Source organism: Salmo trutta, chromosome 39 (genome assembly GCF_901001165.1).
Source record: "Salmo trutta chromosome 39, fSalTru1.1, whole genome shotgun sequence".
Lineage (NCBI taxonomy): Eukaryota > Metazoa > Chordata > Actinopteri > Salmoniformes > Salmonidae > Salmo > Salmo trutta.
This window is the reverse complement of record NC_042995.1, coordinates 21,779,841-21,806,931: the sequence shown is the minus strand read 5'-3', so window position 1 is coordinate 21,806,931 and position 27,091 is coordinate 21,779,841. Positions and strand designations below refer to the sequence as shown.

The following is a 27,091-nucleotide window of genomic DNA, read 5'->3' as shown; positions in this document are numbered from 1 at the left end:
ATGATATGAAAATTCAATACATATTCACTATAATATTCCAAACAAATTATGGATATAAATATTTAAAATATCAAAGAACTAAAACTTAACATGATGTAACGTCGTTTTGTAATGGACGAAGAAGGACCCATTATGGCTGCACACACAGACAACTGGCATGTGAAATGGACTGGACAACATAGCTAAGGCCAGGGTAAATTCGATTATATTCAAATATGATGACATGTCGTTATGTATGTTTAATGTATGGACATTCTAACTGGAGTGAGTGAGTTAGCGCAACCTGTCATTTCGTGAGTTGGCTGACGATACTATAGCTAGCTGGCTAATGTCTGACGCGACGTTAGCTAGCTAGTATCCCCTAGCATCATGCGCTTGTTGGCCTTGTGACCGATTTACATCGCATTGCAATTTTCATAATGGGAAGTAATGATTGTCTTACAAACAACATTTTATTGTTTTCAGATAGTGGAGACACGCGTTTAGATGTAGAATTGACTCGAGTATCAGTCTATTTTGCTAAGGAAAGACTAAGCACAGTGGTAAGCTTATCTAAGGTTAATGACTTTGTCATGTCACGTGCAATGCCACGCTGTGTTATTTGGCTTTCCTTTTTGTTCTAGTAACGTTAGCTGTTCAAGAGAATACTTTGATGACTCAAAGGTGCTGCTGTACGAAACACTCATTGACTGTATGTATCGTGTTATATAATTTCAGATGATAGCTTCCGTTTTGCATTTTAAAACCACTACCTAGTGGACTGGTATCTGTGCAACAAAACAACACAATGACAGCCCGTACAGCAGAGGTGCTGCTCAGGTGGCCCCTGCGGATATGCAACCACCGACGTCCATGGCAACACCGTGGCCCTCAGATGTTGATGATAGAGAGCTTTGACAGAGGACTGTCTCATATCTGGAGCACAGGACCAAGTCATAGACCATTGGCTGGACTAACTATATACAAAGTGAGGTATTATTCTCAGGGTAAAACATATGGGCAGGATGTGGTGGAAAGAAAGCAAGGCAACTCCATACAGACTCAGAGCTCTGAAACCTGGTCTTCACAAAGTCGGACATCCCCTGACCAGCCAGCCAAAAGGGTGCCGTTTTATGACCAGCTGAGGGAGTGCGGTTCCCCCTCGGATGTGCTCGACCTGGCCGGCCAGTACACAGCCACACACCGGCGGGTGAGCAACTGCCTGACGCGCTGCTGGGAGTCCACCAAGAAGATGTCGGAGGAGCAGCGACGCTACGAACTGCGCATTATGTTCGAGCACGCTGGCTTCGAGGAGCTCCTCCAGAGGACCATGCAGGACGCGCGGCACATGCGCAGCGAGGACCTAGCCTACAGCCTGCTGGCCACAGTCAAGCTGGGCGTGTCGCAGCGCAGCCGAGTGGTCCAGACCCTCCTCCGAGTCTGCCAGGTAACCAATCGGAGACAGGTTGTTAGTGTGTTACAGGCCAGGCCACCAATCAGATACTTGAGTCCTGTTAGCGCTGTTCAGCATACAAGTGTTTATCTCATCTGTGTCTGGCGGAATTCATATTCTACATTTTTATATTTATTTTGGAGTCTTGACTTAGCCCAGTTGCCAGCCTGTCAGTGAACAGTAACCTCAGACTGGCACCCACCAAGAGTAGCGCTGTAACTCTCTCTCTCAATATTTTAAAATGCACGCTGGACAGTATTCCTATATGATGGTGAAATGCCATGCTTTGTCCCCACAGGAGAACCTCAATGAGTTTGATGAGAAGTCCCTGTCAGTGCTGGCTTCCTGTCTGGAGCACCTGGAGAGCAGCCCCAATGGGGACGCACTGAAGGAGGGAGTCAGGTGGGTTCCAGTGACGTCTGTTTTAACAGCGGCAGTGATTCTTCAAAAATGACTAGAGTGCCATTTCCTGTTTAACTCCCCCGGGTCCAGTGTATTTCTCCAGTACAGTACAGTGTATGACCGTGTGTGTATTGTTTTCTAGGCTAATGATCGAGGCTCTACTGCCGAGCATCCAGAACGTCATGTCCCTGCAGACCTTGATGCGCCACATGGGCCGGGATACCCCGGTGGACATCAAGAAAAAACTGGAGGTGTGTTAGGGCTCATCCGTTGAGCCATTGAGTTAAATCACAGTTTAGCGAACCTTGGTGGTACCCTGTGGCAAACTATATACATCTGGGCCAGTATTCATAAAGCGTCTCAGAATAGGAGTGCTGATCTAGGATTAGGTCTTCTCTGTATCTTTTTCATTGTGATCGTAAAGGAAAAGTCCTTACAGCTGTCCCTGACAAAAAAATCTTTGTCGACCAAGAGTCATCTGTTCATTTGACCAATCGACTGGTCGAAATTTTTAAATGTCTATTTTTCCATATATAGACACACCCTGTGTGATTTAATAAAATCAACTAGGCTTGCACATTACTTCCCTGTTGCACAGGCTACTGAACTTAACGGATGCTTTAAGCATGCTGTGATTAAATAATTAAGACACACAAATTACTCATGAGGGAGCCAGAGATCAAGGTAGCCTAACCAGAAGAAAAAAACCTGTTCCTCCTGCTGCTGCTGGCCTTCACAGATTTTGCCATTATGCTCCCGAAGTTGCCTGTAATAGGCTACACCAGGGGTTGACCACCTTTTCCATTTGGAGTGCCAATTTATCTTACCATTCTACCAATCTGCATGCCAGTTATGATTTTCATATGCGCGTTGTCGTGGAACAGTTTAATTTATCTCAAAATAATTGTCATGTAATTAATAAAAATGATATCTAAATTAAAAGTATACAAATCTAAAAGTAACTTCTATTGCCATTGCCAACTATGTAAAAATATCCTACATAACAACAAATAAAAACATTGCAGCCTGCAGGTAGAAAATATCCTGAATCACATTGGCTACACATGGCCTGTCTGCAAGGAACTTGAGACATTGTATCAACTTGGTCTTGTGGAAGCTCTTGCAACATTGTATAAAATATTCTGAGTTTCCTGACCCTCAGTTTCCTGCGCCAGTGAACTCTGTCCAGATACAGCTGTAGGCTATTTGGGATAAGAAGTAATCAAGTAGGCCTATTTCATGTTTCCACCGAATTGGAGCATGACATTTTTTTCCCCTTTCACCCAAATGGTTATAGAAAGGGAGAGAAATGGAAAGATTTTTCAAATAGGCTACATTGAGGCCGGTAGCCTAGGCCTCAGAACATAAAATGTACATTTTGGTCCGCCAGCCACTGTGGCGGGTAGATATAAAAAAAAATCTACCAACCACACTGAATTTTTACCAGCCAAAATATATTTCTTCTGCTAAAATTACACCAACAAAACACAAAAAATGGATGAGCATGCTTTGTAATGTTTCTAAAACAATACATGTGTTACTAGTAAGAAGTAATGTTGTATATTATTTAATTAAACATTTTGTGATCTGATTCTTTTAACCAAAATATCACAGCTGAGACAAACATTTTCACGATGTTACGTTGGTGGTGCGACTCCAGGCATGTTTGTGACTGCTGTGATATTGAGTATGAATAGTAGAAGCATTGTCTTCTCTTCCTTAGCAGTTGAAACTTAAACATGGAAAAACAACCTAGCATGTGAATAAAACAATGTAAATGGCCAAGAAACACAAGGACAAAGTCTCACTTCAGTAGACTTCTTCTAAAAATGAATCTTTCGCTCAGCTCTTCAAGTGCGCCCAGCCAGGCAGTGTTGCAGCGAGAGGTGGAATAGGCTATATAGGATTCGTAGTTCTTAGACTTGGTGCGATTCATTTACCAGCTATTAAACAAAATGACGGAAATACTTTGAAAACAGCTACTGCAGCATTTATTTGATAAATTATTGTGCAACTGCCTGACAAAAAAAATGGGGTCAGCCCTGAAACTCCTAGATCAGCATTCTTACTCTGAGATTGTGAATATGGGCCCTGACCAGTAATAACAATGTTTCTCTTGCCATCCCTCCATCCAGAGAAAGGCCCTGTCATTGGCAGACCAGTTCACTCTTCCGAACTCTCAGTATATGATCACTACGCTGGCCTCTATGGGCTTCTGCTCCAAGCCACTGTTGGCCGTCTGCAGCAGAAAGATTGCAGGTGAGACACGTCCTATATGCCAGACTTGACTGACCGGAAACCAGTGGACGTAAGCCACTGTACTGTGCTTAATGTGTTTGTTTCACAGGATCAGTTATTTGATCAGTGTCGGCTCATCATTCTCAACTAATGGTGCAACTGTTTTATATGTGAAAGACTACTGTACTCTTCCTTCCTCCCTCCTGCATCACAGAGCACGTCCATGGAGTCCCCTTCAACCGCCTGGTGAATGTGCTGAGGGCCTATAAGGAGCTGCACTCCAGAGACGTGGCCCTGTTCACCGCCATCTCCGACTACGTGGCCTCCAGCATCTCCATGTGGAACAACAAACAGGTGACCTATACCATACTACTGTATACTATGATATACCATACTACTGTATACTATGCTAGAATTTACCATACTACTGTATACTAGAATTTACCGTACTACAGTATTCTATACTACACAATATATACTAATACTATACTGCTTACCCCCTTAGCTACATTATTTAGAGTAATATTGCCTATATTCTTATTTGCTATAGCCTATTTCAATTCATGTTATATTTACAGAATGCACGAGGACGATGTAGACATTGCTCAGTTTCACCAAAGCAGCGCTAAATGTTCTTTCCGAAAATATGTTCTATTTTTTTCTCTCGCCAATGAATTTTCCAGCTGCTCTATTTCATGATCAAACAATTAGCCTTCAACTCTGTTAGATTATCTCAAAGTTGTTTTTGAATAACCTACAAATATGGTAGGTCTAAGGTAATAATGAGAGAGAATAGCAAGATGTAAACATTTAATGAGAAATTTGAACAAAACTTAGTTGATCAAAGCATTATATAACATAAATAATGCATGCATGTGATGCTGGGAGAAAAAAAATCCCTCCTTCCCATTGTGAACCAAACTGTCAAGTCTAATCCTACTAATTTCAATATCATAAAAGCACTAAGACCAATTTTAATTATGAAAAGTATTTCCCAAATATTCTAATAAAGTGTTTGTCCTAAAGTTTCTCCTTTTAAATGTGAACAATTATGTAAGTCGGAGTCTGTGCTATTCTCAATCACAACTTTATTTTGAATGCCAAATTATATTTCAGGCCACAAGAAGTGAAATTGTGCCAACAATACCAAGATTGAAAAATTTAGTTAGAAAGCTGAGGAAAGCTTGTGAAAGAGAACAATGTGTAGCCTAAGTGGCATAAGCCTATTTCCATATTATTCTAGCTATGTGCCACCTACCTTAAACTCATAGTAGCCTAGGCCTAATATGAGAGGAGGATTAGGAAAAATGTGAATCAGTTTATAATTATGCAGGCGGTTGGCCAATAGGGGGTGATACCATCATATAGCACAATGTTTTAGGAGTGCATAATCACGACATAGATTTATGCAGCATGGGAGCATTGTTTCTGATAAACTGGCCTTTGATAAGGTTTCCATAGCTTCTAGCACATAGCAGACTGTTCAGTGGTGATATTTATCCATAAGAGCCTGTGTTTGAAATCGGAAGTTTACTCCTCTCCTCTAACATGTTCTGTCGGTTCCAGTTGATTCTCTTCCTGTCTGCGTTTGAGGATCTAGCGTTCTGCCCCACGGCCATGTTGGACGCCTTCGCAGAGAGAGTGACTAAGAACCCGGACGCCCTGGGGCTCAAAGACGTCCTCAGCGTTCTGAAGACCTACTCGTCCCTAAACCACAACCTACAGGACTACAGAGAGCCGTGAGTCTCCACCATAGAAATATAATGTACCATAGAAATAGAATGACATTGTTGACATTTTTATTTCTATGGTCTCTAACTCGCCATACCCTCTCCGTTTCCCTCCCCCCTCTTCTCTGCATAACCTTAATATGCGAAGTTAAAGCATGGCTAACTGTACTTAGAGGCCTAGACCCTGTTTGAATACCTTAAATGTATTAAATAAATACCTTCTGTTCTCCCAAACCTTAAGTTACAGTATTTACTGATTCGACTAGGTTGGTGAAAGTTGAAGCAGTAGGGTCTCTCACTTATTCAATTACTTACAGATCAATAGTTACCGCAAGGAACAGAGGAAGCAAGGCTACATTTTGAAGGAACCTACAGTAATCTCTGTGCTTCCTGCTGTATAGCACTTTTGCAGTGTGCACAGCTACAACTGTATTTGTAAATGGAGATGGGTTGTCAATCAGTATTCAAAGCAGTCACATAATACAGATTACCACCATATCCCGCTGAATGCAACCTAACTCTATATGTTTCTCTTGACCTGACTGGTTTCTCACTGGCCATAGGTTCCTGGAGGGCATGACCCACGTGGTGGTGTCCTACCTGCCCAAGATGGCTGCCTCCGAGCTGCTGAAGGTGGTCTACTTCCTGTGTCTGCTGGGCCACTTCCCCGCCGCCCCACTGGAACAGCTGCTGCAGCAGGAGACACTGGAGGAGATCAGTGCCAGAGGTCAAACACTGTCAGCCTAAATAAAGATACTCATATCTTATTAGATTTTCAAATCATTAGATTTCGGTGGGAAAAAAACACTTACACATCATTATTAAACATTATTGTAATACAGATATGCTGAATTCCAAATCGAACTGCTAGCCCCTACCCCTTAGATGCTCCTGTAGGAAGTGAAATGGGTGTAAGCAATATGGCAATATTTCTACCCAGGCAATAAGAAGGCAGGAGGTTACGATTACCATCTTACTTAAACCTATCCAACCAGCTGACCCCTTGTCCTCCATGTCCATACAGGTGGGCGGCTGCAGAAGGGGATGGAAAAAAAGCTGCAGATAGTGGACCTGTGTCTCAGGCTGGACCGACCTTCTCTCCCTAAGCCCCTGACCGTCCCTCCCGAGGCTCTGGGCTCTCCAGCCCCTAACGACCTGTCCATTAACCCAGGGCTGTCTATGGCCCTGCAGAGCATCGCCCAGGAAGGGCTGCTACAGGAGGGCATGATGGTCGAAGACCTATACTTCATAGGTAAATAGGACCTCACTGTTAGCTTGGTCCCAATGTTCCCTCAAATTTTTTTTAGGTACTGAGCAAATTTCAGTTATGCTGAGCGCAAACTTGAATGTTGTGAAAATTCTGTGCAACCTACGGCGCGCGTTTACTGTGAACACTGAGGCTGTATCCGCTTTAAGTTAGTTTAACAGTGGCCAAGTAGACTACTATGGCTATTTGATCATAATGTAGGCCTATCAGTGTGGCCAAAAACAATGGAGAAAAATGCATCCCAAAACGTTTTAATATGAAAATAGAACAGCTATCATTCAGCCTACAGTAGCAGCCAATGTGTGGTGTTCAGTGTAGGCCTACATTCCATCAGACTTTTGGGGAAAAAACATGCAGGGCTTAACATTAACCTGTTTATCCACTTGTCCTTCAGACAAGGAGGAGACTGAATGTTGTTTGATTCAAGAAACCACTTTTCAAAATAAAATGCATAATTATTCCCATACCAATATTACAGAGAATCAGACAAATTATACTACCCTTTGCCTATTGGCTACAACACTGCCCCTTTAAGACAAAAAAAACCTCTAACTTGCTTTTCAAAGATGGCTAGAAATGCAAACATTTTGTGCTCTTGTAGGAAGCAACCGCTCCCCCATTTGTTGACGAGAAATTAGCTAGAACTGGGATAATAACTCGCTAACTAGCAAAGAATATGAACAAATGTGCACAGGTGGCTACATTGCTTGGTCCCAGATCTGTTTGTGTTGTATAGCTCATGGTTTCCTGAAATTGGTCCTGGGACCCCCCCTGGGTGCATGTTTTGGTTTTTGCCCTAGCACTACATGGCTGATTCAAATAAACTCATCACACTTTGATTATTTGAATCAGCTGTGTAGTGCTAGGGCATAAACTAAAACGTGCACCTGGGGGTGGGGGCCAGGACCGGGTTTAGGAAACCCTGGCTAGCTAACTCATATGGTTGTATGGCATTACAATGACCATAGGAGTTGGCTATACAGCACAAACAGATCTGGGACCTGGCTACCTCACTGTTTGGGGTCATTATGTTGTGCGTTATGTGGGACAAGACAGTCGGACAGCTTTACCTATGTGTTGAGTTGGGTACTGTATTTGAACTTGCAGCATTAGATGTGTCCCCCAATTATTTCTTCACCAGTGCTCAATAGTGCTTGTGCTTTATTTTAGCAAGTAATTGTTTCTGTTGATAAAAAGATGTCATATTACGGGTTGTGTCTGGGTTGTATTACAGATGGTGTGATAACCCAACCCAAACCTCTACAAGAAGCCACAGGAGGGAGGGCACCATCTGAGGGAGAGTTTCTTCCACCTGAGCACAGTCAAAGGTTACGATCTAATGTTGTGGAAAAACAATGACTCTCTGTTAAAGTTACAGGACTATATGATTCACTTCATCTGAATTAGATCTGTGTAGTCTCTCCCATTCAAACTCATTCAATCACTGTTTCAGGCACACCAATGTTATCCAAATTAGGATCAAACTGTTCTTGTATTCTCTCCCCCCCTGATGTAGAATTGCAGTATTCTGCGCACCCCCGTCCTCTTTCTGTTATGGTACCTCCCGTCCCCGTGGCAACCTGGCTATGAAGATGCGTCATCTGACGGTCCTAGGATACACCCCAGTCGTGGTGAGTCTTAAACCCCAATCTTGTAGCCTAGGCTCTTGTTTTAAGCTCTCGCTAATGTGATTATGTCTTAACTGTCTCTTGTTTGACTTTTATTAACAAACAAATGTACTTCTGAGATGATAAAGATGAACTTGATATGGTCTTCTGATTAAAACTCTTTGTACCATCCTATTTTGATAAGGTGAAATGTGAGCCATGTTTAGCATTGTTATTTATGAGTCTTAACTTTGTACATTTGAGAGACATTGTAATACACTGAAATAAGACAAATGTTGCAGAGCCCATCCTGAACTTGACTCGACTTCAAGGCCCCCTACTAGGTACCCCCACTTTTACCCATCCCTCATTTCTAAGTACATTTATTCCCGTCCCTTTCCATTCCTAGGTGTTGGAGCACGAGCTGGACAATCTGTCCGAAGAGGAGAGAACAGAGCTCCTCAAAACACGGATCTTTCCAGAACAGGAGAGACCTGCTAACGTCGAAAAGATGACAGACTGACGGACATGGAGAGAGCGGGGACATGGCTCGTTCAGTCAAGAGAACCCCGACCTGGTTCTGTGGTCAGTCTGGTCACGATCCGGTCCTGTTCCAGTCCTGTCATTCGTTGCACAGGAACTGCTGGTATACTGAATTGACTACATGAAGACTGTTGTCTAAAATGTCTCTGTGTGAGTGTCTGGACCATACAGTTCACTGCGTAATGTCTCACTATTTAACTATAAAATAAATGGGAACAAACTCCCATCTGTGTCATTGCTCCTCATATTTTTGAGGGAATCTGTGTTGGAGCATAAATGTTCCAGTTTATGTGTAAGTAAGTTCAATCCTGTTGAAGTAACTTAAAGTTTAGTAACATAACTTTAAGCATCTTAATACCTCTCGTGGGTTATTCCTAAATAGTCTAAAATCATATCCTCGCCGCCTCTCCTTCATCTGCACTGACCTGAAGGAACTGACCAGCCTGACCAGAGGAAGGAAAGGAGACGAGGAGAAGAAGCTACTGTAGACTATTGAGACAGAGCCATGTTTCTACTGGGTTTGTGTCTCATTTAGAATACGTCACTTAAGATGAATATGTGGCCTTGCCTAAAGTGAGGCCCAATCCTAAATGGACCCCTAGACCCTACACCCTGTGCACTTGTGAAGATAGAATATGACTTGATGGGTTTAAGCAATATGGTGAAACTTCAACCTAGCCTACCAGAGGGCCAGTTGGAATTAACTGCTTATACCCGTTAAATCCTCTTACATCTCAAGTGCATAGGGTGAGTGTCTAGGTGTTGATTTGGGATTGGGCCTGAAATTGTTCAGATTGATGCCATGTCATTGAAATGTATTGAGTAGAGGTGGTTATGGGAATTGATGTTATAACAAAAAAGGGTTTATAATCATGACTGTCACTTATGCTGAAAATAAAATGACATAGAAACAGTCAGATATATAGATATATGTGTGTGTGTGTGTGTGTGTGTATGTATGTATATATGTATATATATATATATATATATATATATATATATATATATATATATATATATATATATATATATAATTAGTACCAGTTGAAAGTTTGGACACCTACTCATTTCAGCCCTAATTTTTTTTTTTTACAATTTTCTGCATTGTAGATTAATAGTGAAGACATCAAAACTATGAAATAACACATATGGAATCATGTTGTAACCAAAGAAATGCTACTGCAGCACATACAGCTGTTCAAACCTACATGTCACCTCCATTACAATGTCACAGTGTTAACTGACACGCATAACTGCTGGGCAGATATCACGCTGAGCGATAGTATGAAAAACAGATGCTAACACAGAGTGTGTGTGTGTGTAAGTTGTTTTCATGTCTGTGTGTATATCAGACAGACACATCCCCCTGTGTTTTGAGTGGGACACACCTACTAATTCAAGGGGTTTTCTTTATTTTACTGTTTTCTACATTGTAGAATAATAGTGAAGTCATCAAAACTATGAAATAACACATGGAAACATGTATTAACCAAAAAAGTGTTAAACAAATCAAAACATATTTTATATTCTTTGAAGTAGTCACCCTTAGGCTTGATGACAGCTTTGAATGCGCTTGGCATTCTCTCAACCAGCTTCATGAGGAATGCTTTTCCAACAGGCTTGAAGGAGTTCCCACATATGCTGAGTAATTGTTGGCTGCTTTTCCTTTACTCTGCGGCCCAACTCATCCCAAGCAATCTCAATTGGATTGTGGAGGCCAGGTCATCTGATGCAGCACTCCGTCACTTTCCTTCTTGGTCAAATAGCCCTTACACAGCCTGGAGGTGTGTTTTGGGTCATTGTCCTGTTGAAAAACATGATGGGATGGTGTATCGCTGCAGAATGCTGTGGTAGCCATGCAGGTTAAGTGTGCCTTGAATTCTAAATAAATCACAGACCTTGTCACCAGCAAAGCACCATCACACCACCACCTCCAATCTTCACGGTGGGAACCATGCATGCAGAGATCATCCATTCACCTACTCTGAGTCTCACAAAGACACGGCGGTTGCAACCAAAAATCTCAAATTTGGACTCATCAGACCAAAGGACAGATTTCCACCAGTCTAAAGTCCATTGATTGTCTTTCTTGGCCCAAGCAAGTCTCTTCTTCTTATTGATGTCTTTTATTAGTGGTTTCTTTGCAGCAATTCAACCACGAAGGCCTGATTCACGCTGTCTCCTTGGAATAGTTGATGTTGAGATGTGTCTGTTACTTGAACTCTGTGAAGCATTTATTTGGGCTGCAATCTGAGGTGCCGCTAACTCTAATGAACATATCCTCTGCAGCAGAGGTAACTCTGGGTCTTCCTTTCCTGTTGCGGTCCTCATGAGAGCCAATTTTATCATAGCGCTTGATGGTTTTTGCGATTATATCTGAAGAAATCTTCAAAGTTCTTGACATTTTCTGGATTGACTGACCTTCATGTCTTAAAGTAATGATGGACTGTCATTTCTCTTTGCTTATTTGAGCTCTGCCGTAATATAGGCTTGGTCTTTTACCAAATAAGGCTGTCTTCTGTATATCACCCCTACCTTGTCACAAAAGTTATTTTGTGGATTTTTTTTCCTTCTTAATGCATTTGAGCCAATCAGTTATTGGCTCAAATGCATTAAGAAGGAAAAAAAATCCACAAAATAACTTTTAACAAGGCACACCTGTTAATTGAAATGCATTCCAGGTGACTACCTCATGAAGCTGGTTGAGAGAATGCCAAGAATGTGCAAAGCTGTCATCAAGGCAAAGGGTGGCTACTAAAAATTATAATAAAGATAGTAGTAGTAATATCAACAAGTGTGCGTTTCTACTTTGAAGAATCTAAAATTATTTAACACTTTTTTTGGTTAGTACATGATTCCATATGTCATAGTTTTGATGTATTCACTATTATTGTACAATGTAGAAAATAGTAAAAAATATAGAAAAACCTGAGTAGGTGTGCCAACTTTTGACTGGTGCTGTGCATATATACAGACAGTGTATTCAGACCCCTTAACTTTTTCCACGTTTTGTTACGTTATTCTAAAATTCATTTTTGGTCTAATTCTCATTTCTGGAAAAGGCTTAAAATAAAGGTTAAAATCCAGGTCATTTGACATGATTAACAAAAACAGGGCACTAGTCATATAGAATATGTTTGCACTTGAGAACAATACTGATGTGATGAATTGGTGGCCTTACCAAGAGTGAAACTGTTCAAATTATTGGCATGTCATTTAGTAGAGTTGGGAACTGATGTGATAACTAAGTGGTCTATATTCATGCCTGTAACTAAAATAAAATGTCATAGAAACAGGAATCTATTAAAATTTCTGTTTTTAAAAATGCATTTAATTTATTGGAGAAACTGTCAAAGGTTTTCACAATGTTTGTCATATAACTGGTTACTATTTTCCTTTATTAATTTGCTATTGTGCATATGTAGACTTGCTGACAAAAATGGATGAGATGTATAGATGCGTCCCAAATCGTACCCTATTCCCTACAGTGCATTGGGAAAGTATTCAGACCCCTTGACGTTTTCCACATTTTTTACGTTACAGCCTTACTCAAATTGATGAAATAAAACATTTTCCTCATCAATCTACACACAATACCCAATAATGACAAAGAAGAAATTAGAGCTCAGAGACCGGATTGTTTCGAGGCACAGATCTGGGGAAGGGTACCAAAAAATGTCTGCAGCATTAAAGGTTGCAAAGAACACAGTGGCCTCCATCATTCTTAAATGGAAGAAGTTTGGAACCACCAAGACTTCCTAGAGCTGGCCGCCCGGCCAAACTGAGCAATTGGGGAGAAGGGCCTTGGTCAGGGAGGTGACCAAGAATCCAATGGTTACTCTGTACTCTGACAGAGCTCCAGAGCTCCTCTGTGGAGATGAGAGAACCTTCCAGAAGGACAACCATCTCTGCAGCGCTTCACCTGTCAGACCTTTATGGTAGAGTGGCCAGATGGAAGCCACACCTCAGTAAAGGCACGTGACAGCCCACTCTGGGTTTGCCAAAAGGCACCTAAAGAACTCTGACCATGAGAAACAAGTTTTTCTGTTCTGATGAAACCAAGATTGAACTCTTTGACCTGAATGCCAGGTGTCACGTCTGGAGGAAACCTGGCACCATCCCTACGGTGAAGCGTGGTGGCAGCATCATGCTGTGGGGATGTTTTTCAACGGCAGGGACTGGGAGACTAGTCAGGATTGAGGGGAAATGAACGGAGCAAAGTACTGAGAGATCCTTGATGAAAACCTGCTCCAGAGTGCTCAGGACCTCAGACTAGGGTGAAGCTTCACCTTCCAAAAGGACAACGACCCTAAGCACACAGCCAAGACAATGCAGGAGTGGCTTCGGGGCAAGTCTCTGACTGTCCTTGAGTGGCCCAGCAAGATCCTGGACTTGAACCCGACCGAACATCTCTGGAGAGATCTGAAAATAGCTGTGCAGCAACGCTCCCCATCAAATCTGACAGATCTTGAGAGGATCTGCAGAGAAGATTGGGAGAAACTCTCCAAATACAGGTGTGCCAATCTTGAAGCGTCATACCCAAGAAGACACAAGGCTGTAATCGCTGCCTAAGGTGCTTTAACAAAGTACTGAGTAAAGGGTCTGAATACATATATAAACATACTGCTTCTAGCTCTTAGGAAACCTTTCAGTATTTTGTTTTGTGTGTGTTATTTCTTACGTTATTAGCCCAGAATTTTTGTTGTGTTATTACATACAGCCGGGAAGAACTATTGGATATCAGAGCGGCGGTAACTCACCAGCACCACCAGCATTACTGCATAACTTTCCCGAATTGGATCCTTTGTTCGTATCCCCCAGGGCAATTGAACTGATTCCAGAGGCTGATCCAAAACACAGCTTGTGGAGGAGAGGTACTCGGCGTGGTCTTCTAGACCAACTTCCAAGTATATTACTTACTTGGTGAAATTCAGTCTCTGGATAATAAAGTTGACGAGCTCAGTGTGAGGATTTCTTTCCAGAGAGACATCAAGGATTGTAACATATTCTGTTTCACGGAAACATGGCTCTCGGGATATACTGTCTGAGTCCGTCCAGCCAGTTGGGTTCTCAGTTCATCATGCAGAAAGGAATAAATATCTCTCCGGGAAGAAGGGCGGGGGTGTATATTTCATGATTAACGACTCATGGTGTGATTGTGATAACATACAGGAACTCAAGTCCTTTTGTTCACCCGACCTTTACCCGACCTACCTCACAATCAAATGCCGACAGTATTATCTCCCAAGAGAATTCTCTTCGGTTATAGTCACAGCTGTGTATATATCCTGCAAATCTGATCATGACTCCATTTTGTTTCAAGGTGTCAGCTTAGAGAGGAGAAGCCTTGTGAGGTGTTGGTCTGTCACATGTTATGAAACAGTATTGGTCGGTCACATGAATGAAACAAAATGGTAATGATTAATTAATTCTGCTAAATCATGCAAATATAACTTGTCTGTGTACAGCCGTATATAAGGCAACTGCTGGGCATGCCCAGGAAGAGCTCCTGGTTAACATGTGTAGTATGGTGCAGTGAGCTGGTTGGAACCTCTTCAGCGCACTGACAATAAACATTGATTCATTTAAGATTGACTTAGAGTGTCCCTGTGTAAGAATTTCCACAACAGTGTGTTAACCCTCGCAAGGCTGCCAGACGGTATCCCTAGCCGCTTCCTCAGAGCATGCGCAGACAAGCTGGCTAGAGTGTTTACGGACATATTCAATCTCTCCCTATGCCAGTCTGCTGTCCCCACATGCTTCAAGATGTTCACCATTGTTCCTGTACCCAAGAAAACAAAGGTAACTGAACTAAATGACTATCACCCCGTAGCACTCACTTCTGTCATCATGAAGGGATTTGAGAGACTAGTCAAGGATCATATCACCTCTACCTTACCTGACACCCTAGACCCACTTCAGTTTGCTTACCGCCCCAATAGATCCACAGACGACGCCATCGCACTGCACACTGCCCTATCCCATCTGGACAAGAGGAATATTTATGTAAGAATGCTGTTCATTGACTGAAGCTCAGCATTCAACTCCATAGTACCCTCCAAGATCATCATTAAGCTTGAGGCCCTGGGTCTGAACCCTCCCCTGTGCAACTGGGTCCTGGACTTCCTGATGGGCCACCCCCAGGTGGTGAAGACAGGAAAAAACACCTCCACTTTGCTGATTCTCAACACTTGGGTCTCACAAGGATGTGTGCTCAGCCCCCTCCTGTACTCCCTGTTCACCCATGACTGCGTGGCCACGCACATCTCCTACTCAATCATCAAGTTTGCAAACGACACAAACGGTAGTAGGCCTGATAACCAACAATGACAAGAGCCTAACCTAACAGGGAGGAGGTGAGGCCTTGGGAGTGTGGTGCCAGGAAAATAACCTCTCACCCAACGTCAACAAAAGAAAGGAACTGATCGTGGACTTCAGGAAACAGCAGAGGGAGCACCCCCCTATCCACATCAACAGGACTGCAGTGGAGAAGGTGGAAAGCTTCAAGTTCTCGTTGTACACATCACCAAATATTTATATATTCTTAATTCCATTCCTTTACTTTAGATTTGTGTGTATTGTGGTGAAATTGTTAGATATTACTGCACTGTTAGCTAGAAACACAAGCATTTCGCTACACTCGCAATAACATCTGCAAAACACGTGTATGTGACAAATACAATTGGATTTGATTTGATTTTCAGTTTATTTTTTATACATTTGCAAAAATGTCTAAACTTAGGTACAAGGTATTGTGTGTAGATTGATGAGGAGAAAAAAAACCAATTTAATCAATTTTAGAATAAGGCTGTAACGTAACAAAATCTGGTAAAAGTCAAGGGGTCTGAATCCTTCACGAATGCAGGAATACATACGGTATATGTAATGTATAATGTAAAAGTAGTGCACTATAAAGAGAAAAGGGTTCCATTTGGGATGTAGCTACTGTTTCATTTTGACATGAAACTTGTACAGCCCTCATAGTCTGCTGGTTTAATGCGTTTGCCCTAACTACATAGAAACTGCAAGGTGTGCAACATCAAGGTGCAGTCCCTCTTATGCATACTCTTGTGCACAATGGCACAAAACACAAGCCTCCAAGGAAACAGTAGACAGAAAATTATGCTAGGTGTGTTTTTTTGTTTCAGTCATTACAGCAGTTTTTTGTATTTCAACGTTTCCTTGTGGCTGAGTTACTTAAGTTAACCCTCAAATGACGAGTTGTAAGTTGTTGTATAAAAATCTGTAAACAATGGTTAAAACTAAAATATTGAAAATACACTGAAACAGTTGAGAGGCCTGTAGCTTGGGAATGCTCGATTTGAAGCACCAGCTTGTTTAGATTTTTTTTAAATGACTTCAGTACAGTATCAAAGTATTAGTCCATTAAAAGGACAAGCAGGGATTTGTAATTCAGTGTGCCAGTTTCAATGTAAGGCAGTCCCTTATTTTGATACATTTACTGTACATGACAATCAGTGCTTCTCAGAGAGAGTGTGTGAAAATGTGGTTCAGTCCCCTCATATTCGGAAACCATTGTTTCCTGTATGACCCATTCACCACAGAGCTAGGGTCTTCCTCTTCACTACATACCCACTACAAATCAGATATGATATCCCTGTGTCTGTACGCTTAACCCATTTGTGTGTGTGTGGGCGTGTGTGTTCGCTCAGTATGCAAGGAGATATTGTTTTATATAGTATACTGCCCACAACATCAAGACTCCATTCTCAATAGTTTCCCAGAAGATCATATTACATCAGACTATAATTATTTGATAAACATTTATAAGATAATTCAAATCTTTATTTACACGCAATCAGATGTACAATTAGATGTACACCTCGTCATTTGAAGAGCTAGCTTTCATATTTACATCAAGAACTTGGTCTGTTTCTCCAGTCAACTCTCAAGGGCCAATAAAGGCTCAACTCGTGTTACTTTTGTCTGAGAATGATTGATCTGAGGATGACTGATCAGTATCGTCCCATTCGGATTGGATGCTGGACCCAATGCTTCTTCCTGTGCCCCCTGGGTGGAGATTTGGGTTTGATGTTCATGTAGTCGCTCTGGGAACACTCCACTCTCCTCAGTCTGAGCTGTGGATCAAATTCACAGAAAGAGGTGGAGAGTGAGTAGGGTAAGCTGTGTGTATGTATGCAGTTGTAGTTGTATATAACTGTTTCCATGCATCATTTATGTTTTAAATACATAAAGTACCAGTCAAAGTTTGGACACACCTACTCATTCAATTGTTTTTCTTTATTTTCTACATTGTAGAATAATAGTGAAGACATCAAACTATGAAATAACACATATGGAATCATGTACTAACCAAAAAAGTGTTAAATAAATCTTATACGTTACCAGACGTGCTACCTGTTCCAGACCTACTGTTTTCAACTCTCTAGAGACAGCAGGAGCGGTAGAGATACTCTCAATGATCGGCTATGAAAAGCCAACTGACATTTACTCTTGAGGTGCTGACTAGTTGCACTCTCGACAACTACTGTAATTATTATTATTTGACCATGCTGGTCATTTATGAACATTTGAACATCTTGGCCATGTTCTGTTATAATCTCCACCCGGCACAGCCAGAAGAGGACTGACCACCCCTCATAGCCTGGTTCCTCTCTAGGTTTCTTCCTAGGTTTTGGCCTTTCTAGGGAGTTTTTCCTAGCCACTGTGCTTCTACACCTGCATTACTTGCTGTTTGGGGTTTTAGGCTGGGTTTCTGTACAGCACTTTGAGATATCAGCTGATGTAAGAAGGGCTATATAAATAAATTTGATTTGAAATTTGATTATATATATTTATATTGAAGATTCTTTAAAGTAGCCACCCTTTGCCTTGATGACAGCTTTGCACACGCTTGGCATTCTCTCAACCAGCTTCATGCGGTAATCACCTGGAATGCATTTCAGTTAACAGGTGTGCCTTGTTAAAAGTTATTTTGTTATTTCTTTCCTTAATGCGTTTGAGCCAATCAGTTGTGTTGTGACAAGGTAGGGGTGGTATACAGAAGACAGCCTTATTTGGTAAAAGACCAAGCCTATATTACGGCAAGAACAGCTCAAAAAAGCAAAGCGAAATGACAGTCCATCATTACTTTAAGACATGAAGGTCAGTCAATACGGAAAATGTCAAGTACTTTGAAAGTTTCTTCAAGTGCAGTCACAAAAACCATCAAGCGCTTATGATGAAACTGGCTCTCATGAGGACCGCTACAGGAAAGGAAGACCCAGAGTTACCTTTGCTGCAGCTGCAGAGGGTAAGTTCATTAGAGTTAACTGCACCTCAGATTGCAGCCCAAATAAATGCTTCACAGAGTTCAAGTAACAGACACATCTAAACATCAGCTGTTCAGAGGAGACTGTGTGAATCAGACCTTCATGGTCAAATTGCTGCAAAGAAACCACTACTAAAGGACACCAATAAGAAGAAGAGACCTGTTTGGGCCAAGAAACACGAGCAATAGACATTAGACCTTGGTCTGATTAGTCTAAATTTGACATTTTTGGTTCCAACCGCTGTGTCTTCTTGAGATATAGAGTAGGTGAACGGATGATCTCCGCATGTGTGGTTCCCACTGTGAAGCATGGAGGAGGTGGTGTGAGGGTGCTTTGTTGGTGACACTGTCAGTGATTTATTTAGAATTCAAGGCACACTTAACCAGCATGGCTACCACAGCGTTCTGCAGCGATACGCCATCCCATCTGGTTTGCACTTAGTCCCACCATCATTTGTTTTTCAACAGGACAATGACCCAAAACACACCTCCAGGCTGTGTAAGGGCTATTTGACCAAGGAGAGTGATGGAGTGCTGCATCAGATGACCTGGCCTCCACAATCACCCGACCTTATCCCAATTGAGATGGTTTGGGATGAGTTGGACCGCAGAGTGAAGGAAAAGCAGCTAACAAGTACTCAGCCTATGTGGGAACTCCTTCAAGACTGTTGTAAAAGCATTCCAGGTGAAGCTGGTTGAGAGAATGCCAAGAGTGTGTAAAGCTGTCATCAAGGCAAAGGGTGGCTACTTTGAAGAATCTCAAATATAACATATTTTGATTTGTTTAACACTTATTTAGGTTACTATATGATTCCATATGTGTTATTTCATAGTTTTGATGTTTTCACTATTATTCTACAATGTTGAAAATAGTTAAAAATATATATATATATTAGTAGATGTGTCTCAACTTTTGACTGGTACTGTATACTATATTGTATTGTTGGACTAAAAAGTTAATTGTACATTGAATTTATGCCAAGGCTTGAGAGATTACTTATGTTTTCATCACAGCACCTCATGGATGTAAGACAAGTTACCCTCTCTTTGAGTAAAGGAAGCAAGATGTCACTCACCCAGATGACAAAGGCGATGACCGTGACAACCAGGCCATAGATGGTGGTGACCCAGAACCCCAGCACCCATGCCCAAACAGGGACACCATGCACTCTAGAGCCTACACATTCCCCAGTCTTCTCTGCCTGGCACTGGTATGCTGACCAACCAACCAGAGAGAGAGATGTGAGTTTTAAACTTCAAAGAGTAGTTTTACAGATACAGATTAAGCCTACTCCTGGGGTACTTTAGTTTTCCACTGAAAGTGCATTTTAAGTAAAAGAAATAGGCTTATCTAGGTCCAGTAAACTGGCCCGTTTGGCCTTTAAGCACAAGTACATGAGAATATACACTGACTGCACAAAACATTAGGAACACCTTCCTAATATTGAGTTGCAAACCCTTTTGCCCTCAGAACAGCCTTCCCACAGTTTTGTCAAGTTAATTGTATGGCATTTGGGTGGTGGACCATTCTTCATACACGCAGGAAACTGTTTAGCATGAAAAACGCAGCAGCGTTTCAGTTCTTGACACACCCAAACCGGTGTGCCTGGCACCTGCTACCATACTCCATTCAAAGGCACTTAAATCTTTGTCTTGCCCATTCACCCTCTGAATGGCAAATATACACAATCTATATCTCAATTCCTTCTTTAACCTGTCTCCTCCCGTTTATCTACACTGATTGATGTGGATTTAACAGGTGACATCAATAAGGGATCATAGCTTTCACCTGGATTTACCTGATCAGTCTTTGTCATGGAATGAGCAGGTGTCCTAATGTTTTGTACACTCAGTGTATATTCCTGTAAATCAAGATATAGCATTTTGAACTACTGTGCGTGCATGCATGTGTATTTGTGTGTGCTTGTATAGATCAGTTCCTTTTGAAGTAAACATACCTTCAACCAGGACCAAGGTCTGAGGCTCGTCAGGTACTTTCTCAATGGGAGGTGGGTACATGGGGTGCCCCTCACAGGTATAGACTCCAGCGCGCTCCGTGGTCATTCCAGAGAGGACAAAACTGACCGTATGGTCCTGTTTGTTCACCCTCAGCCCCAGACCCTCCCCAACAGGACTCACGGTCTCTGTGGAGTTGTGGTTGTGAGCATTGTCGTGAGTGTGGTTGCCAACCTCGACCAAGCCCAGGTAAAGGTGGAATCTCATCTCTTCCTGGTCCTTGCCTGTCAGGTTGGGGCATCTGACGGATGCAATGCCGTTGACAGACACACGGACCACATTGAACGTTCTGAGCTTGTCTGGTGAGGGAAGGTCAAAAGTCAAACAGAGGCAGTCAGTTGTGTGCGTTATATCAGAGGGAAGTAGACAAGGACCCTGTTTTAATACTTCCCTCCTTCTTTCCTTGAAGAAATCACTGATCTGACACAGCAATATTTGGTGAGTGCAATGAGGTGTAAACCTAGCCTTGGTGCCAGTCTGTTTCAGCTCTCTTGCCAAGTCCTTATGGAATTGTCATGGCAAACAGATTACTGTGAGGCCAGACTTTTCAGCTTGACAATGACAGCATTTGAGTCATTCTCAACAGATCTGGGACCAGGCTAGTAGAAACCTACTCTGGTTACAAGTCGTTTTAGCTAACGTTCCACTCCTGTCCTTTGCCAAATTGCTTTGTCTCTTTGATCTTGAACACACACACATAAACAGCTATGTACAGTGCCTTGCAAAAGTATTCATCCCCCTTGGCATTTTCCTATTTTGTTGCAATACAATCTGTAATTTAAATGGATTTATATTTGGATTTCATGTAATGGACATACACAAAATAGTCCAAATTGGTGAAGTGAAATTAAATAAATAACTTGTTTCAAAAAAATTCCAAAGAATTCTAAACGGAAAAGTGGTGCGTGCATATGTATTCACTCCCTTTGCTATGAAGCCCCTAAATAAGATCTTGTGCAACCAGTTACCTTCAGAAGTCACATAATTCGTTAAATAAAGTCCAACCTGTTTGCAATCTAAGTGTCACATGATCTGAGTATATATACACCTGTTCTGAAAGGACCCAGTGTCTGCAACACCACTAAGCAAGGGGCACCACCAAGCAAGCGGCACCATGAAGACCAAGGAGCTCTCCAAACAGGTCAGGGACAAAGTTGCGGAGAAGTACAGATCAGGGTTGGGTTATAAAAAAATATCAGAAACTTTGAACATCCCACAGAGCACCATTAAATAAATTATAAAAAAATGGAAAGAATGTGGCACCACAACAAACCTGCCAAGAGTGGGCCACCCAACAAAACTCACAGACCATGCAAGGATGGCATTAATCAGAGAGGCAACAAAGAGACCAAAGATAACCCTGAAGGAGCTGCAAAGCTCCACAGCGGAGACTGGAGTATCTGTCCATAGGATCACTTTAAGCCGTACACTCCAGAGAGCTGGGCTTTATAGTAAAGTGGCCAGAAAAAATCCATTGCTTATACACAAAATAAGCAAACACTTATGGTGTTTGCCAAAAGGTATGTGGGAGACTCTCCAAACATATGGTAGAAGGTATTCTGGTCAGATGAGACTGATGAGACTGTATCTTTTTGGCCATCAAGGAAAACGCTATGTCTGCCGCAAACCCAACACTTCGCTTCACCCCAAGAACACCATCCCCACAGTGAAGCATGGTGGTGACAGCATCATGCTGTGGGGATGTTTTTCATCAGCAGGGACAGGGAAACTGGTCAGAATTGAAGGAATGATTGATGGCGCAAATTATAGGGAAATTCTTAAGGGAAACCAGTTTCAGTCTTCCAGAGATTTGAGACTGGGACTGAGGTTCACCTTCCAGCAGGACAATGACCCTAAGCATACTGCTAAAGCAAGACTCAAGTGGTTTAAGGGGAAGCATTAAAATATCTTGGAATGGCCTAGTCAAAGCCCAGACCTCAATCCAATTGAGAATCTGTGGTATGACTTAAAGATCGCTGTACACCAGTGGAAGCCATCCATCTTGAAGGAGCTGGATCAGTTTTGCCTTGAAGAATGGGCAAAAATCCCAGTGGCTAGATGTGCAAAGCCTATAAAGACATACCCCACGAGACTTGCAGCTGTAATTGCTGCAAAAGGTGGCTCTACAAAGTATTGACTTTGGAGTGGTGAGTAGTGCACGCTCAAGTTTTCAGTTTTATTTCTTGTTTGCTTCACAATAAAAAATATTTTGCATCTTCAAAGTGGTAGGCATGTTGTGTAAATCAAATGATACAACCCCCCCCAAAAAATCAATTTTAATTCCAGGTTGTAAGGCAACAAAATAGGAAAAATGCCAAGGGGGTAAATACTTTTGCAAGCCACTGTATTTCTATACCTGTGAGGACTTTTGGGGGACTAACAATTGATTCCCATTCAAAATCCTATTTTCCATAACCTTAACCCCTCACTCCAAACCTTAACCCCAATTCTAAACCTAACCTTAATTCTAACCCAAACCCTGAACCTAAACCCTAAGCCTAAAATAGTTTGTTTTACAAGTGAGGACTTGTAAAGAATTTTCTGAATTTTGGAACTCACAAGGAGAGTAAAATGTGTGCACACACTAGGGTTGCAGAGGGTCAGAAACTTTCCGGTAAATTTCAGGTATTTTTCCGGAAATTGTCCATGGGAAATTAAGCCCTGGCATTTTGCTTAAATTCTTACAAAAAGTTAGCTTATAACAGTGAAACTTTTTGTGTGTGTCACGTCCTGACCAGTATAGGGGTTATTGGTTATGGTAGTTTGGTCAGGATGTGGCAGATGGTATTTGTTTTATATGGTTCGGGGGTTATGTGTATGTAGAGGGGTATTGTATTTATGTGTTCTTTTGTTTTTGGTGTATGTTCTTGTTTTGGGTTTCTAGGTTTTCTAGGTTTTGTATTTATTTGTTGGCCTGGTGTGGCTCTCGATCAGGAACAGCTGTACATCGTTGTTCCTGATTGGGAGTCATACTTAGGGAGCTTGTTTTCACCTGTCTCTTTGTGGGTAGTTGTATTTTGCACTGCTGTTATTGTTAGCTTGTGAAACTGTCGGTCTTTGTTTTCACTTTAATTAAATAAATTAAAGTATGAGTATTCACGTACCCGCTGCGCCTTGGTCCCCTTCTCTCTTCAACGACGGCCGTGACAGTGTGGGATAAACATAAGGCAATTCTAGGTCTTGTGGCATATTTTGGTTAAACTATCCACAATTCAATGGGATTGCAACCCTCTGCATGCACAGTGCATTCTTCCATCACATGTGCAGTGCACTCTCACACACACACACACACACACACTTACAGGAAATGGCTTCTGAGGCTTACCTAGCCTTTTTACCCTCTCAAATTTGGACTATTCGTATGCATCATTTCACAGTATTTTAACCCACACATTGAACATGCTCCAAAACAGCTTGTGGCCTGAGATTTCAAAATGAGAAGCCGTCCCGTAACTGTGTGGATTAGAACGTGAGTCACTTAGTTGAATCCTTATCACCCCCACCCCTGCCTTTTCCTTCCTGCAAGTCATATCAAAATGAGGAATCAACAACTTCAATGCATTATATAAACCTGCTTATTCTATTCGTAATATAGCTGCAGTCTAGATGTTAAAGCATATCCACATCTGTAATTGGGATTTAACTGCACTCATTTGAGTAATGTGTTGGAGAGATCCAAACCACTGCGACTAGCATCCACACCTGATAAAACCATGCAGCTTGGTGAGCATTGCAACCTTGAATCATCTGCAACCCTTTGATTGGGCAACCTTTTGTTCTAGTTATCAGAATGTTCTGGTAGTGCTATGGATCATGCCTGAGGTGACATTTGTTGATACTGAGAATATAGATGAACGTTAATGACAAAGTCCAATGGTGAAACATTCAGACAAATGTAATAATTTAGAGCTGAAACGATTTCTTATTCTACCTGACTGACATTTATATCTGTTCTACACAATACTCTATGAACATTCTATAACATTGCACCCTACTAAACAGGCTCAGATCTTACCTTTATAGTTGTGGGAGCTTATCATGTTGGCAGCACTGGAGAGGCAGAGGGAGAGGAGGATCGTGGGTATCCAGTAAACGTTCATCTTGAAAGTTCTCAGTTTTGTCGTGAAACTGAAGCTCCCCTGATATCCCTTTACAGTGCACAACAATCAGGGTAAATGTGACAATACACTATATGCCAAACAGACTGACAGTGACTGCTCTGCTCTACCTAAACATACTCCTCACACGATGACTGTGCATCTCATAACATCCTTCCCTGTCACTTCACTGTGAACAACAATCTGGCCCTCGTCGACTGTAAGCAACTCTCTCTGCTGCACATCTAACAGGGTGACTGACTGCACAGAGTTTACTCTTGAGTAAAAAACATCCGCACTCTGAGGCAGTGCACTCTGAACTTCACAAAGTTTCTGCCCTCAACCGGTGTGTGACTTTTGATGCCCTTAGAATTTGACACTTCTCTGTGTGTTAGGGCTTGAAACCTTGTATCGCATTAGTCATATGTTTGATTTCCCCCTCTTATCTCGGGACTGTTATATAGACTCGCTCCCATATCATATTTCACTGCTTCTGGTAGAACTCGCAGAGACCCACCTGGGCCACGGCACCAATGTGAGCGACCGGGGTTCGAACCTGGGTCTTGCCCACAAGACTGTGTCAGCCTGCTGAGCTAGAGCATAATGCGAGTGTTCAAGTCTCAGGCAGAGTTACTCATCACGCGGTTGTTACATAGGCCCACCTAGCACCTGTCAGTGACGACCATCGCACAATGAGGGGTTTGGTCTGTGGTTATGTAACTGTCTCCTGCAACAGTCAGTCAGGTCAACTAATATAATGTTGCACTTTTATTATCACAGACGTTGTGGCGAATGTGTAGGCCAACATTTCCTGTTTTTCATGAATTTTTTGGAGTAAACTTTCCAGTGAGCATCATTATCCAGAGTCACTTCACATCATACAGATAGATACCTTCATTCAAAATTGAGAGGCCTATAGTTTGTTTGGGGAGAGCAGAGAGATTTACTGGTCTCCTTTAAATCTCACTGCAGCTATAGGCAAACATACACAAGTCAAATCAAATTTGATTTGTCACATGAGCCGAATACAACAAGTGTAGACTTTACCCACACACACCGACTGTAGCTCACCCTAGCCACTCTCTATATTTACATCTTTATAAAATAATAATCAAATATGTGCGATTTAGCAGACACTTTTATCCAAAGAGAGCATCATGCTCTACCGACTGGGCCCCACAGGACATTATTCATTATTACATTTGACTGTAAAATATAGTCAACTCAGACTAAAAGAGGAGACTTTTCAGAGTGACTACATGAACACCAAACCCAGAATTTCCCCCAGAACAAACACACACTCACTCACACGTGACTGTCAGTCATATCAAGGCTGAAGTGCTGCAGGTGATCCTTTCATGATCATTGTAACGGCCCTGCTACACTATAGCAATTGGGCACCGGCATTGAAAGCAATATTAATAGGCGGGTTTAAAATTTTTTTTATTGTAGGCACTAACTCATTCATGGTTCGTTGGCCAAAGCCTATGGGAAAATGTATGGAGTTTTTGGGTAAATGCCGAAAAATAAGGTCTGTGGTAAACACAGGCTTAGGAGATCTTATATGTTTTATTCTATGAGATAATCTTGGCCATTTTGAAGCATTTATGTAATTCAAAAAAGCACATACAGCACATAAGGCTTTATAATTCCTGAAGTTCATGATAACTGACTGACATTATCTCGTAGAACAAAACGTATAAAAATCTCCTAAGCTTGTGTTAACCTCAGACCTTAATGCGGTATACGTTCCAAATGGCACCCTATTCCCTATAGTGCACACCCTGGGCAAAAGTAGTGCACTATAAAGAGAAAAGGTTTCCATTTGGAACATTGTGACATGAAACCTGTCCAGCCCTCGTAGTCTGCTGCAGTGTGCCCTAACTACATAGAAACTGCAAGGTGTGCAACATCACGGAGCAGTGCCTCTTGTGCATACAAAAGTGCACAATGGCACAAAAAAACAACCTCCAAGGGAACCTTTAACAGGAAATGATGCTATGTGTTTTTGTTTTTTTAGTCATTGCAGCAGTTTTTTTCCCCCTATCGTTTCCTTATCCGCCGAGTTACACAAGTTAACACAGTGTGCTCCTTAGTGAAAAATAAAGAGATGTACCTTACATCAAGGTCATGTCCTAAAGCACAAGCAGGGATTTGTAATTCAGTGTGTCAGTTTCAATGTAGGACAGTCCCTGATGTTGACCCATACATGACAATCACAGTGGCTCTCAGAGAGAGTGTGGTTTAGTCCCCTCGTATTTGGAAACCACTGTTTCACGTGAGACCCATTCACTAGGGTCTTCATCTAGCTACGCCAGACGCACACTACATATCACTGAGGGTGTCCTTGTGTCTATAAGCTTAACCTGTTTGTGTGTGCACGTTGACTACAGTATGCATGGGGATATGAGAGATGAACATTCATTTCGTATTATTTGTTGTTGTTGGGGGTATGCTGCCCACAACT

At 41.9% G+C, this 27,091-nt stretch overlaps 2 protein-coding genes across 3 annotated transcripts; one reads left to right on the top strand and one right to left on the bottom strand.

Moving 5' to 3' along the window:
- The first annotated feature begins 91 nt into the window (after positions 1-91).
- LOC115179334 (FAST kinase domain-containing protein 2, mitochondrial) lies at positions 92-10,144 on the top strand. 2 transcript variants are annotated; one of them, XM_029740750.1, is made up of 13 exons: positions 126-193; positions 466-542; positions 718-1,426; positions 1,731-1,834; positions 1,977-2,085; positions 3,970-4,093; positions 4,287-4,426; positions 5,639-5,811; positions 6,366-6,529; positions 6,827-7,054; positions 8,304-8,397; positions 8,586-8,700; positions 9,086-10,144. In XM_029740750.1, exons 3-13 carry the CDS (start codon positions 788-790, stop codon positions 9,197-9,199), a joined length of 2,004 nt encoding a protein of 667 aa, XP_029596610.1. In that variant the 5' UTR covers positions 126-193; positions 466-542; positions 718-787; the 3' UTR covers positions 9,200-10,144. The 2 variants fall into 2 exon arrangements, with proteins under 2 accessions (XP_029596609.1, XP_029596610.1); XM_029740749.1 differs by lacking the exon at positions 466-542 and having other exon boundaries at positions 92-193.
- A 6,845-nt stretch (positions 10,145-16,989) lies between these two features.
- On the bottom strand, positions 16,990-24,947 carry LOC115179298 (T-cell-specific surface glycoprotein CD28). Its single transcript, XM_029740694.1, has 4 exons — positions 24,543-24,947; positions 20,470-20,826; positions 19,588-19,727; positions 16,990-17,318 (listed from the first exon to the last, which is right to left on the bottom strand). The coding sequence occupies exons 1-4, from the start codon at positions 24,625-24,627 to the stop codon at positions 17,196-17,198; spliced, it is 705 nt and encodes a 234-aa protein (XP_029596554.1). The 5' UTR covers positions 24,628-24,947; the 3' UTR covers positions 16,990-17,195.
- Positions 24,948-27,091: the final 2,144 nt, after the last annotated feature.

Bases quoted from the DNA above. Each gene is read 5' to 3' on its own strand.
- LOC115179298 (XM_029740694.1), bottom strand. From the start codon at position 24,627: ATGAACGTTTACTGGATACCCACGATCCTCCTCTCCCTCTGCCTCTCC. The intron at 20,827-24,542 runs GTAAGATCTGAG...TTCCCTCACCAG, and splicing joins AAGCTCCCACAACTATAAAG to ACAAGCTCAGAACGTTCAAT. The intron at 17,319-19,587 runs GTGAGTGACATC...TTTGATCCACAG, and splicing joins TCATCGCCTTTGTCATCTGG to CTCAGACTGAGGAGAGTGGA.
- LOC115179334 (XM_029740749.1), top strand. From the start codon at position 788: ATGACAGCCCGTACAGCAGAGGTGCTGCTCAGGTGGCCCCTGCGGATA. The intron at 1,427-1,730 runs GTAACCAATCGG...TTGTCCCCACAG, and splicing joins CCCTCCTCCGAGTCTGCCAG to GAGAACCTCAATGAGTTTGA. The intron at 2,086-3,969 runs GTGTGTTAGGGC...CCCTCCATCCAG, and splicing joins ACATCAAGAAAAAACTGGAG to AGAAAGGCCCTGTCATTGGC.